This window comes from Pteronotus mesoamericanus, unplaced genomic scaffold, assembly GCF_021234165.1.
Source record: "Pteronotus mesoamericanus isolate MK-2021 breed Mesoamerican mustached bat unplaced genomic scaffold, CSHL_Meso_final contig_166, whole genome shotgun sequence".
Lineage (NCBI taxonomy): Eukaryota > Metazoa > Chordata > Mammalia > Chiroptera > Mormoopidae > Pteronotus > Pteronotus mesoamericanus.
The window spans coordinates 2,277,132-2,291,806 of NW_026555066.1; the positions used below are offsets into that span (position 1 = coordinate 2,277,132).

At 39.2% G+C, this 14,675-nt stretch overlaps 1 protein-coding gene across 1 annotated transcript; it reads left to right on the forward strand.

Annotated features, from left to right (window-relative positions):
- The first annotated feature begins 484 nt into the window (after window positions 1–484).
- Window positions 485–3,787, forward strand: UBQLN2 (ubiquilin 2). Its single transcript, XM_054565749.1, has one exon. The coding sequence runs from the start codon at window positions 766–768 to the stop codon at window positions 2,638–2,640; it is 1,875 nt and encodes a 624-aa protein (XP_054421724.1). The 5' UTR covers window positions 485–765; the 3' UTR covers window positions 2,641–3,787.
- Window positions 3,788–14,675: the final 10,888 nt, after the last annotated feature.

Below are 14,675 nucleotides of genomic sequence, written 5' to 3' on the forward strand. Positions count from 1 at the left end.
TGCACTTCTTTCGTAAAATACAAGCTTCTGCCAGTGTTCCCCTTTTCCCCTATTGGGGATATTAATCTTTTTCTTTTTGTTTCGTCAGTTCTTTATTTTTTTTTTTTGTCTTTTACATGGGGTCAGTTTGATTAGGCTTTCATCTTTTCACTGCTTTATGGATTTCAAATATATAAATATATATAATTCCCTCCCTATTAGTCTTTTAATGTCCTCTACAGAAGCTGGCTCCCTTTCTCTTCTCCCTCCCTCCTTCTCTCTCTTTTCCCTTTTCTCTCTTCGATTCTCTCGGTGTTTATTTTCTTCTCTGTTTCTCTCCCTCTTCCTGCCTTTTCAGTACAGAAGTTTTTAATTTTGACCGAGTCGCAGCTATCATTCTGGGCCTGGCGCCGCGTCAGCAAGTGGGGGAGGGGAGGTGCGCGCGGCACTGGGGGAGGGGAAGGGGCGGGGAGGAACGAGGAGAACGGCTGCGGGAGTTGCTGGGAGTGCGCGCGGTGGGATCACACGGCGGTGGCGGTGGCGGTGGCGGTGGCGGAGGCCTAGAGACCTGAACGCTGAGATCTCGGCCCGCGGCCTACACGGAGCCATCTCTCCACGGGAGGATCAGAAAACCGCAGTCTTCATTACAGAGGTACTGTGCTCCGCGCTCCCCGCCCGACCCGGCCCAGCCTGCTGCGGCGGCGTCTCCTTTTTCCTCCTTCCCTCGCTCTCTCTCTCGCCCGTCCGCCCGCGCCTTCCCTGTCTGCCTGCGTCACCGCGGCCGCCATGGCTGAGAACGGCGAGAGCAGCGGCCCCCCGCGCCCTTCCCGCGGCCCTGCTGCGGCCCAAGGCTCTGCCTCTGCCGAGGCCGAGCCCAAAATAATCAAAGTCACTGTCAAGACCCCCAAAGAGAAAGAGGAGTTCGCGGTGCCCGAGAATAGCTCAGTGCAGCAGTTTAAGGAAGCGATTTCAAAACGCTTCAAATCCCAAACCGATCAGCTAGTGCTGATTTTTGCCGGAAAAATCTTAAAAGATCAAGATACCTTGATCCAGCACGGCATTCATGATGGACTGACTGTTCACCTTGTCATCAAAAGCCAGAACCGACCTCAGGGCCAGTCCACACAGCCCAGCAGTGCCGCGGGAACTAATACTACTACCGCGTCGACTCCCAGGAGTAACTCCACACCTATTTCCACAAATAGTAACCCGTTTGGGTTGGGGAGCCTGGGAGGACTTGCAGGCCTTAGCAGCCTGGGTTTGAGCTCGACCAACTTCTCTGAGCTCCAGAACCAGATGCAGCAGCAGCTCCTGTCCAGCCCTGAGATGATGATCCAAATCATGGAAAATCCCTTTGTTCAGAGCATGCTTTCGAATCCCGATCTGATGAGGCAGCTCATTATGGCCAATCCACAGATGCAACAATTGATTCAGAGAAACCCAGAAATCAGTCACCTGCTCAACAACCCAGATATAATGAGGCAGACCCTCGAAATCGCCAGGAATCCAGCCATGATGCAAGAGATGATGAGAAATCAAGATCTGGCTCTCAGCAATCTCGAAAGCATCCCAGGTGGCTATAATGCCCTACGGCGCATGTACACTGACATTCAAGAACCCATGCTGAATGCTGCACAAGAGCAGTTTGGGGGTAATCCCTTTGCCTCCGTGGGGAGCAGTTCCTCCTCCGGGGAAGGTACACAGCCTTCCCGCACCGAAAATCGAGATCCGCTACCCAACCCATGGGCACCGCCACCGGCTACTCAGAGTTCTGCATCCACCGGCACAACAACGAGCAGTGGCAGTGGGTCTAGCAGTAGCTCCAGTAGTGCTACTGGAAACACTGTGGCTGCAGCCAATTACGTTGCAAGCGTCTTCAGTACCCCAGGAATGCAGAGCTTGCTGCAACAGATAACTGAAAACCCCCAGCTGATCCAGAATATGCTGTCTGCGCCCTACATGAGAAGCATGATGCAGTCACTGACCCAGAATCCAGATTTGGCTGCACAGATGATGCTGAATAGCCCGGTGTTTACAGCAAATCCTCAGCTGCAGGAGCAGATGCGTCCACAGCTCCCTGCTTTTGTGCAGCAGATGCAGAATCCAGACACGCTGTCAGCTATGTCAAACCCAAGAGCAATGCAGGCTTTAATGCAGATCCAGCAGGGGCTACAGACATTAGCCACTGAAGCACCTGGCCTCATTCCAAGCTTCACTCCGGGGGTGGGGGTGGGGGTGCTGGGAACTGCTATAGGCCCTGTAGGCCCAGTCACACCCATAGGCCCTATAGGCCCCATTGTCCCGTTTACCCCCATAGGGCCCATTGGGCCCATAGGACCCACTGGCCCTGCAGGCCCGCCTGGCTCCACTGGTTCTGGCAGCACCCCGGGGCCCACCATGTCTAGCTCTGCACCCAGCGAAACCACGAGCCCAACATCAGAATCTGGACCTAACCAGCAATTCATTCAGCAAATGGTGCAGGCTCTGGCTGGAGCAAATCCTCCACAGCTGCCAAATCCAGAAATCAGATTTCAGCAGCAACTGGAACAGCTCAACGCAATGGGGTTCTTAAACCGTGAAGCAAACTTGCAGGCTCTAATAGCAACAGGAGGCGACATCAATGCAGCCATTGAAAGGCTGCTGGGCTCCCAGCCATCATAATTCATTTCTGTACCTTGAAAAAATGTATCTTATTTTTGATAATGGCTCAAATCTTTAAACACACACAAATCATGCTTTACTTTCATTTTGATTCTTTTAAATCTGTCTAGTTATAAATCCACTACGATACATTTTAAGGTAGAGTCCATACCTACCTACTTCCTCCCTCCTTCCCTCCTTTCCTCCTCTCTCCCTTCCTCCCTCTCTACTTCCATTCCTTTCCTTGTCTGTTTTGAATGGTGGGAACCAATACTGTTTTACTGAAAAGTGTTGCATGCAAACACTTCTCTTTATTCTGCATTTATTGTGGTTTTTGGAAACAGGTATCAAATTTCACAGTTGGGTGAACAAGTTTTCTTCTACAAATGTCCAATTTGTTTGCATTTTAAACATTAGCCTATGATAGTAATTTAATGTAGAATGGAAAATATTAAAACCAGAAGCAAATTATTTGAAGCGCTCTAATTTGTGGTACAATATTGCTTATTGTGACTTTGGCATGTATTTTTGCTAGCAAAATGCTGTAAGATTTATATCATTCGTTGATTCTTTTGCTATATTTGTATACAGTACAGTAAGCACAATTGGAACTGTACATCTAGAAATATTACAACAGAATTTCTGAGCAGAATATGTGTAATCAAAATGAGAAAGAAAATAAGAAATATTTCTGGAGCTAGGTATGTAACAATTTTGTAGAATCTTACAGCATCTTTGATCAACTTCTCAGTGAAAATGTTGGCTAGACAAGTTCAGTTAAATATAGTAGAAATGTTTATCCTGGTATTTCTAAGTATACATTTAATTGTATAGAAAACTTACTGTGTGAAATTGTGTCAACATTTGCCGATTGACTGTATATGACCTTAATCTTTGTGCAGCCTGAAGGATCAGTGTAGTAATGCCAGGAAAGTGCTTTTTACCTAAGATTTCCTTCTCAGCTTCTCTCATAAAGAGACCCTTATAATACACATTTTGATTTGTAATTGGAAATGTAACTTTCACTGAAAGTGTCATGTGATGTTTGCATTACTTTTAACTGCTATGTGTAAAGGAACTGTATCTTTTGACTCTATCAGTTATTTCTCTTATGCACAGGGAAAAATGCATTAAAATGACTAAAAAAAATAAAAAATAATAAAAATTGGATCAATGTTTTCCTTTTTGCCTTCTAGCCCAAGGATAATGTTTAGATGAATTGCTCTACCCCAAGATTATATAAATCTTATTCTATATTTCTCTAATTTTAATTGTTTTGCTAAAAAAAATTCCTTTGCTCTTCTGCAATTATTTTGATATATAGATTTAGGATTACAGTTTTTTTCTCCCCAAAAAGGTTAATCAGTTTTTAGCCAGTATTTATCTCTGGTGCACCCTCATTTGAAATGTCACACACACACACACGCGCGCGCGCGCGCACACACACACACACACACACACTTTATTTTGTGTTTGAACTCTTTAGTACCACTATACATTGTAGCCTCAGTATACCAGTTATTGAGTTAGAAATACGACTTTATAGCTGTTAGGACAAGTCTTCCTATTGATCTTTTTTATCTTTATTTTTCACAATTTCCTGATGATTCTGACATTTATTTTACCAGATGAACTTACAGTTAATTGGTTCCCCCCCCCAAAGTAAATTGGGAACTTGGATGGGACTCTTTTAGATTGATTTGATAGAACTACAGAATTGCAATGCTTTCCAGAAATATGATATAATGCCTCATTTAAAAAAAGCTTTTTACATCCTTTAAGGGAGTTTTATTTATTAAAGTCCTGTACAATTTGTGATAAATGTACTCCTAGGTAATATAGATATACAGGAAAAAAAATACTGCAAATGGGACCTCTTATTCAACTTGTTATCTATGTGGTCATTTTTGCTATGTAGGGTAAGTATATACTTTCATAGAATGATTTTAAATTGGCAATTTACTAGAGTCTATGGTAGAGATATTCATTTGATGTTTTTTCAGTTTTTCCTGGTAAGCAATCATAAGTTATAATAATATGTGCTTTTCAAAATTTATAATGTAGTTTCTGACTGCATGGGATAAACAGTTCTAGAACAGTCTAAATAATAAAAATAGCATTCTTACATTTTTTTTTTATTTGAACCAAACTATGTTTGCTACAGCAATTCTAAATATCATTTTTGAAAAAATATTCCTCTGGGAGATTGTCAAATAAGTTTGCAAAATGCAGTATACTATAGCCCCTCTTGAAGAGTCATAGTACAGTAAATACTGATTAGTATTTTTTAAAAGAAGTATATTTTTCAGTTTAAAGAATAAAAACTATTTGAATTTAATTCAGTACTTCCAAAACTTTATTTCAGTCAGAAACCACTTCTTTTTTTTCCTTTTAAACACACCTAATAACATTTGGCCTTTCAGTGTCCTTCAGAAACCAAGTTAGGAAATGTGATTTATTATGTCAGTGCTATATGATGCTGGGTGTTTGAGATAATTATAAAGACAAAGCTTGCCATAAAAATTTTAAGAATTTTAATGAATGAGATGGATAATTTTATAGGGAAATATATACTAAAATAAGCCAGTGGCATTGAAAACAGCAATAAATCAGCAGCCACAGGAAATACTGGATGTTGTCTGAGGCTTGGCTCAGAGAGTTTAGCAGGTCAATTTCTTTCAAACATTCAAGGAACGCAGAATTCCTTAATTATTCTTGCCAAATTGTTTATCTATTTTTGATACATTTTATTTTCTACCTGAAAAGATTCAGATCTTTATTAATTCTCTCAGTTTTGTGTGTGTGTGGTGTTTTGTTTTTTGGTTGTTTTTTTTTTTTGCTTTTTAGTTTGTTTTTATAATTTTATTTACCCTTTTAAAAATAACTTTTAACTGTTCTTCCTCCATCTCTCACATGATGTGATTTTTTCTATTATTTTGCAGGTTCTTTTTCTAGGCCCTGTTTTTGCTTGGGGTTTTATTTAACTATAATATATTAAAAAATTTATCAATTTACTCAACATTGAATCAAGAAGGGTATATTCTGAGCTGCTATCCCTTTCCCCCACCCCCATAAAAGTAGGGCAGTTCTTACACACTTTCACTGTTTACTTGGTTGTCACCCCCTCCATAAGCTTACACCGGACTGCTGAAGGGTGCAAGTTTATACTACTGGCACTGTGATCCAGCAGGATGATGTAGTGGGGAGGGAGTTAAAGTCACGGGCAATTCCAGCAGTTCACCTTAAGATGGCTTTCCTCATTTGTTCTTTTGTCCTCTACTTCAGGTATTTCATGGGTATGGTATATACTCTCACCACTTGTGTGGAGGTGTGGTGGGGTGGGGGATTGGATATACAACATTGAAACAAGCCCTCCTGACTCATTAAAGAGGGTTCATACCAGGTTGAGACCACCATGTTTATTGCCAAACCACCATCAGATACACTGACTTGCCCTCTGAGAGTGATCAGCCTGTTCCAAATTCTGTTGATCTAAAGTGTCAAAATAGCATCAAATGGAGTAATTCTAGTTAGGGCCTTGCTCAGAGATTGGGTTTAAGGTATCAGGAGAGCCATCTGGCCTGTGTCTCACATGTGACTCAACGTTGGATTTCTGACATTTTCCTCAAATGAATGGATTACTCCAGCCACAGAGCCATACTGACTTGATAGAAAATGGTCATTGTACAGCTTAATTTAATAAATGTAAAATTCTTAAACTATGTGGCAATTTTGATATTCCTAATTTGGCATTCTTTTATTTAAAACTGTACTTCGGCCCTGGCTGGTGTGGCTCAATAGATTGAGTGCTGACCTGCGAACTAAAGAGTTGCTGGTTTGATTCCTAGGCAAGGCACATTCCTGGGTTGCAGGTCAGATCTCTAGTACGGGGCCCGCAAGAGGCAACCACACATTGATGTTTCCCTCTATTTCTCCCTCCCCCTCTCTCTAAAAATAAAGAAATAAAATCTTTTAAAAAATAAAAGTATACTTGGAGGCTTAGATAAAATGGAAGTTACTCAGGCTTCCCTCAACTTATGAGAGGTTCTCCTCCCAGTCTTTTTCACTGATAGTTTCTACCTCCAGTCCATATATATATAAAATATCTTTGACAAACATGGCATTTATATTTTTGGAGAGTATTATGCTGAATGAAATAAGCCAGTCAAAGACAAATACCATATGATTTCACTTACATGTGGAATCTAATGAACAATGCAAACAAAAGAGAAACAGATCCATAGATATAGAAAATAGACTGACAGATGTTGGGAGGGGCAAAAAAAGGTGAAGGGATTAAGCAAAAAAAAAAAAAAAAACCCAAAAACCCTCATTGACACAGTCCTTGCTTGCTTTTCAAAAACTAGATGGCTTTAGAGGTTTTCTGCCAGGATTTTCTTGATTTGTCAGTATAGCACAGTACTTCAGATTGGTGATATACTTCAGTATGGCCCTGTCAACATCATATTTTACAGAAATTCCTTGAGGGTTCTGACGCCCTCATTGTTTGTATAGGTGTTGCTCATTTTTTGCTTCCCTGTGATCATTTCTGTTGGTTTGTGGGAGGAAGAGAAGAACTGGGAACCTATTCTAATGCTACCATTTTCCCAGAAGTCTGTGAGGAGACCTAGAGGTAAAGCAATTTTTTAAAAATAGAAAGGAGAAGCATGATTTGGAAGACATAAGGCTGGCTCCATCTCCAAAAGCAACTTCATCAGATGGTGTAAATGCCTACCTAGGCTTTAGATACTTTAATGATAGGTAAAAGTCCTCTGGCAAAAGCTGCTCTACACTGACAAACTAGAAAGTTTGGGTAAACCACCTTCAAATAAGGAGTTGATTGTCCTGATATACATGGGCAACATTAGTTATCAATTGAATGTATATTGAGGCATCTGAGTGCAGATTTGGGTCCCCAGTACTTTCAAAAATCCAACTTCAGAACTTCTTGGCCCAATGTTTAGATTAACAAACTGAAGGTAATTTCAAGAAAGGTCCTGTACTTCATTATTAAAAGAATTGTTGATGAGTGTGAAAGAAAGTAAATGATTACTCACCCCTAACATGGATTTCATGAGATTGTATTAGATGGGGTAACAATAAGAGCTAATGTTCAATTTTTATAGCAACCCTGTAAAATAGTACTATTGTTATCTTCCCCAGTTTACATACAAGGAAATAAGCTAAAAGAGATTTAGTAATTTTGCAGGGTCACACTGCTATTAAAGCAACTGAGTCAACATTTGAACTTCTGACATTCCAGAGTGTGCACTTATAAACAATTCACTATTCTTCTTCCCCTTAAGCCTATTAAATGATACTAATCTATCATAGAGGGTTAATAATAAAGTATATATTAGCTGGCCTTCTGGGTGTTGTTGAGGAGACACATTAGCTTTTGTTAAATAAATACATCATTGCTGCTATTTACCCTGAAACATTGCATAAAAATGCATATATTAGAATCACTTCTGTTACAATCAATAACTGCAACTTGGGCTTTGCATTTATGACTTTTAAGTTGTGGCTAATATTCGAAACTGCCCTTCAATACATCTGTTCACAGTGGCCTAATACATATGGTATGTCTCCACATTGGCAATCACATGGGCCACTTGTGCTTCAGCTGCTCTGGGGGATGCCTGCCTGTTTGTTGAGCTGCCTCCCAGAGACCTCAGAAGGCAATAAACATTGTGTACCTCACCACGGCATTTGGCAGCTTCTCAATATGTCCTTGAGAATAAAATGGAGTAATACGAGCTAGATGATAATGACAGGACAGTAGATAGATTAGTAATTTGAATTGCCTGTTCAGTGTTGTGTCATCAAAGTTATTTATTTTTCAATGACTAACATGAAAACATAAAATACCTTGCCTATCCCATTGCAAATAGTATAGTATTGGAAGGTAGAATAAAATTCACTGGCTGTCACTAGCAAGATCCAATGTCCTTAGTAGGCTAAAGAAAAAAAAATAGCCAAATCGAGCAGGATTAAATTGGATAAGATCAAATGTGAAGTCCCATACTTGTTTCTAAAATTCAGTTACCAAAGGTAAGTGGTTATGTGGCTTAAAAATAGCATATGTAAAGAAGATCCAGTGGTTTTAATTGACTCTAACATGAACCAACCATATGAGTTTATACTGTACACACACGTAATGAAATTTTAGGTTCCATTTATAGAGGCATGGTGTCCAGAAAAAGGAAGTTCTTCATAAAGTTTTATTTTGTAGTTGATAATTTATGTTGGGAAATTTGTATTATTTTGGAGTGCCACAATCAATATGGACACAAGAAACCTGGGAAATTACCAAATGGTGACTCATTTACAAATAAACACAAAATTATGAAAAGGATCAAGAATGTTTTAGTCTAAAGACAGGTTTGTGGATATTTTCTTCAAATAATTAAAGGTTGTGTCAGAAGAAGGGGAATGTTTACTTGGGTAGCTTGAGAGGGCAGATTGATTCAGATTTTACAAGAAGTCAGAATTTTGGCTTACTGTTAGGAATTTTCTAGCAATTAATTGATTCTAATCCTCACTGGAACTGTTCAGACAGAAGTGCATTTGGCAGAAATGTTTAACAATGGATTTATGCATCAGGTAGAACTTTGAATTAGACAACCTTCAAAACTTTCCTCCAAAGCTAACAATTTTCCAATAGACTTTGCTACTTCTTGCGGAAGATGCATAGTCTGGGATTAAAGTTGTTCCAGAATAAAGTCATGTTAAAGACACTTATCTTCTATTTCCTAGTTTAATAAACAGCAACTCAGAAGTAGACTGCACAATGTTGTTGACATAAAATCTAGGCAAATTCAATATTCATTTTGTTTCTTGACACAACAGATTGGAAAAACTGAAACTATAAGATCTTAAACTGAATGTCACAGAGTGTTAAGGGCTTGGGAAGAGGAAATAAGAGGGAATGCCTGACAGCAAAGGACTCTAATTTGGGGTTTAAGGTTACAGGGCTACCCAGACCTCCTATTTCTCTTGATAATATTTTCCTACCTGCTATTTCCACAGTGGTGGTTAAAGTGGTGGAAGGAAGCTGAAACTCAAGAGTGAAATGTAAGATGTGATGGCAGAGTAAATATATATGGTGGGGCAAAAGTAGGTTTACAGTTGTGAGTATGTTAAACAGTTTATTCTTGTATTATTTATTAGTTATTGTATTATTTTCCATAGGAACAACTGTATACATACTTTGTCCCACCCTATTTATATATACTTAAAATATATATTACAAAGGTCTGTCCTGGAAAAAGTCCAGCCATTGTTAATATAACAAGAATGGGTTGCACAACATTGATGTAACCTGGCAGCCAAGGAGAGTGGACTGGAATGCATGTGTGTGAACAATGACAACTTCACTGTACTAGTCAGTGGGGGTGGTAGATGCCGTTGAGTGAGCATGTGTACTGTGTGGCTGTTGCATTCAAAATGAGCAAGTAGAACAACGAATCTGCGTCAAATTTTGCGTGAAGCTTGAACATTTCCTCCATGGAAACTATTTGGATGATTCAAAAGGCTGCAGCTGTGGGCAACTGGTGATTGGCAGCTTCATAATGTCAATGTGCACACTGATGCATCACGTCTTGTGCAGAGATTTTTGGCAAAACATCAAATCACCCAGGTAACTCACTCCTGCTACATCCCAGATTTGGTGGCCTGTGACTTCTGGCTTTTCCCAAAACTAAAAATCACCTTTGAAAGGGAAGAGATTTCAGACCATCAGTGAGATTCAAGAAAATATGTCAGGATAGCTGATGGTGATTGGGAGAGCTGTATGAGGTCCCAAGGTGCCTACTTTGAAGGGGAATGAGGTGTCATTGTCCTATGAACAGTGTTTCTTGTATCTCATATCTTGTTCAATAAATTTCTCTCTCTCATATTACATGGCTGGATACCTTCTGGACAGAACTTGTAATTTATTATGTATATTATATATCCCATTTTGCTATTATGGCACTTTATTTTTTTATCATTTTATATAAATATTTATTGCAAAAATTCACTATTCCAGCAGTATGAGAGGTGCCTGTATTTCTACATTTTTATTCTAGTAGCCCTGATAGATACTAACACAGAAAAATGAATAGTACAAGCAAAAACATTTTATTTCTTCCAGTGCCAATATGTGTACAAATGTTGCAGATGAGAGGCAATATAGTCCTTCTCTGACATGGATGGACACAACTGAAGGAAATATTTATTAATCAGCTTACATTGTTCTGTTTTCAAGTATTATGGGTTCAGTGGCTCACTTTAAATTATTTTAAAGCAGATTTTTTTTCCAAATCAATAGGAAAACAGGAAAATTTGTATATAATAGGCTCCTATCATGCCAAATATGGGATTGTTCTACTACATAGTTTATGATATAATTGATCATGGTCTCTGGTTGCTTATAAAGATGGAACCTGGTTGGCCCATTAGTTATTAGTTAAATATAAATGACTATATAATTACATATATATTTATTATCTAGTTTGTAAGTGATCCCTCTCAAATAATTCCTGAAATTTCACTTGTTTCAGAGATGTTTTTCATTTCATTAATTCATTGATTCCTTCATGCATTTGTTAATACCTCAAACATTTATTGACACCCTACTATATGTAAGCTGCTATGCCAGGCTTTACTTTTAAAGCTTACTCTTAAACATCTTGCCTTTTTTTCAAGCTATTATTTTTTAATTAATTAATTTTTTAATATACATTTGTCTCTGCCTACCTCGCACCACTTTCCCTTGCCCCCTCCCTCCTTCCCTCCCTCCTTCCCTCAACTCCTCCCCTTTGGTTTTATCCATGAGTCCTTCCTATATGTTCCTTGACTTTCCCCTTCCCTTCCTTTTCCCCCGCCCCCCCCCCCTTTCCCTCTTGTCTCTGTTGGTTTCTTTTCCTTTCAGTGTTGCTGGTCTTATTTTCCTTGCATCTTTGTATTGTTGGTTAGGTTCCACTTATAAGTGAGATCATATGGTATTTGTCTTTCGCCCCCTGGCTTACTTCGCTTAGCATAATGCTCTCGAGTTCCATCCATGCAGTCGCGAGTTTAGTAGGTTTTTTTTTTCTTTCTGCTGTGTAGTAGTCCATTGTGTAAATGTACCATAGTTTTTTGATCAAGTCATCTACTGATGGGCATTTAGGTTGCTTCCAACACTTGGTTATTGTAAAATGTGCTGCTATGAACATTGGGGTGCATAGGTTCTTTTGAATTGGCGTTTTGGTATTCTCAGGGTATAGTCCCATCAGGGGAATCACTGGATCAAAAGGCAGTTCCATTTTCAGCTTTTTGAGGAAATTCCACACTGCTTTCCATAGTGGCTGCACCAGTCTGCATTCCCAACAACAGTGGACTAGGGTTCCCTTTTCTCCACAGCCTTGCCAGCACCTGTTGTTTGTTAATCTGTTTATGATGGTCATTCACACTGGTGTGAGGTGGTGTCTTATTGTGGTTTTGATCTGCATTTCTCTGATGGCTAGTGATGCTGAGCATCCTTTCAAATGTCCCTGGGCCCTCTGTATCTCCTCCTTGGAAAATCATCTGCCCAGGTCCTTTGCCCATTTTTTGATTGGATCGTTTGTTTTCTTGGAGTCGAGTGAGTTCTTTATATATCTGGGAGATCAAACTTCTATCTGATGTATCATTAGCGAATATATTTTCCCATAGGGTTGGCTCCCTTTTCATTTTGCTGATCTTTTCTTTTGCTGTGCAGAAGCTTCTCATTTTGTCAGGTCCCACTTGTTTATTCTTTCCTTTATGTCCATTGCTTTAGGAGACATATCAGTGAAAAAACTGCTGCGTGGGATATCTGAGAGTTGCCTGCCAATGTTTCCTCTAGGACTTTTATGGTGTTGTGACTTATATTTAAGTCTTATCCATCTTGAGTTTATTTTTGTGTATGGTCTCAGCTGAGGATCCAATTTCAATTTTTTGCATGTAGACGTTCAGCTCTCCCAAAACCATTTGTTGAAGGGTCTATTATTGCTCCATTTTATGGTTCTGCCCCGTTTGTCAAATATTAGAAGCCCATAGAGACCTGGGCTTATTTCTGGGTTTTCTATTCTGTTCCACTGGTCTATGGATCTGTTCTTGTGCCAGTGCCAGATTGTTTTGAGTATAGTGGCTTTGTAGTAGAGTTTCATGTCTGGTATTGTGATCCCTCCTACTTTGTTTTTCTTTCTCAAAATTGCTGCAGGTATTCAGGGTCGTTTATGGTTCCATATAAATTTTTGAAATGTCTGTTTTATTTCTGTGAAATATGTCATTGGTATCTTAATGGGGATTGCATTGAATCTATAAATTGCTTTGGGTAGTATGGATATTTTGAGGATATTAATTCTTCCAATCCATGAGCACGGTATATGCTTCCATTGATTTGTGTCTTCCTTAATTTCTTTCTTCAATGTTGTATAGTGTTCTGCGTACAGGTCTTTTACCTCTTTGGTTAAATTTATTCCTAGGTACTTTATTTTTCTTCTTGCTATATCGAACGGTATTTTTTTTCTGATTTCTTCTTCTATTTCATTGCTGGTGTACAAAAATGCCTTTGATTTCTGAATGTTGACTTTGTATCTTGCGGTTTTGCCAAATTCACTTATTAGGTTGAGGAGTTTTTAGGTAGAGTCTACAGGGTTTTCTATGTACACTATCATGTCATCTGCAAAGAATGATAGCTTTACTTCTTCCGTTCCTATTTGGATGCCTTTTATTTCTTTTTCTTGTCTGACCGCTGTGGCTAGGACTTCCAATACGATGTTGAAAAGAAGCGGTGATACGGACACCCTTGTCGTGTGCCCAATCTTAGTGGGAAAGCTTTTAGGTTTTGCCCGTTGAGTATGATGTTGGCTGTAGGTTTTTCATATATGGCCTTTATTACATTAAGGAATGCCCCATTTATTCCCAGTTTGCTGAGTGTTTTGATCATAAATGGGTGCTGTACCTTATAGAATGCTTTTTCTGCATCTATTGAGGTGATCATGTGGTTTTTGTCTTGTCTTTTATTTATGTGATATATTATGTTTATTGACTTGCATATATTGAACCATCCCTGCATTCCTGGGATGAATCCCACTTTATCATGGTGGATAATCTTTTTAATGTATTGCTGGATTCAGTTTGCCTGTATTTTGTTGAGGATTTTGGCATCTATGTTCATCAGTGAAAGTGGCCTGCACTTTTCTTTCTTTGTAGGGTCTTTATCTGGTTTTGGGATTAGGGTGATGCTGGCCTCATAAAAAGAGTCTGGCAGTATTCCCTCCTCTTGGACTTTTTGGAATTGTCGCAGATGGACAGGGGTTAGCTCTTCCTTAAATGTTTTGTAAAATTCTCCTGTGAAACCATCCGGCCCTGGACTTTTGTGTGCCGGGTGTTTCCTGATGACTGCTTCAATTTCCCCAGCTGTTATCGGGTGTTCAAGTTTTCTGTTTCTTCCTCCTTCAGTTTTGGAATATTATACTTTTCTAAAAAGTTGACCATTTCATCAAGATTTTCAATTTCTTGGCATATAATTGTTCATAGTAGTTTCTGACGATCCTTTGTATTTCTGTGGTATCAGTTGTTATTTCTCCTCTTTCATTTCTGATATTAATTTGGAGCCTCTCCCTTTTTTTCTTGATGAGTCTGCTTAAAGGCTTGTCAGTTTTATTTATCTTTTCAAAGAACCAGCTCCTGGATTGGTTGATCCTTTGAATTGTTCTTTTCGTCTCTATGTCATTCAGTTCTGCTGTAATCTTGACTATTTCCTCCTTTCTACTTGCTCTGGGATTTATTTGTTGTTGTTTCTCCAGTTCTTGAAGTTGCAGTCTTAGGTCTTTTATTTGAAATGTTTCTATCTTTTTAAGGTAAGCCTGTATTGCTACGAACTTCCCTCTCAGGACCGCCTTTGCTGTGTCCCATAGGTTTTGGACACTTGTCTGTTCACTTTCCTTTGTGTCCAGAAATTTTTTGATTTCTTCTCTTATGTCACTATTGACCCGTTCATTGTTTAATAGTCTACTGTTCAGTCTCCATGCGTTTGTAAGTTTTTGAAGTTTCTCTTTGAGGTT

Coding starts and splice junctions, on each gene's coding strand:
- UBQLN2 (XM_054565749.1), top strand. CDS start 766: ATGGCTGAGAACGGCGAGAGCAGCGGCCCCCCGCGCCCTTCCCGCGGC.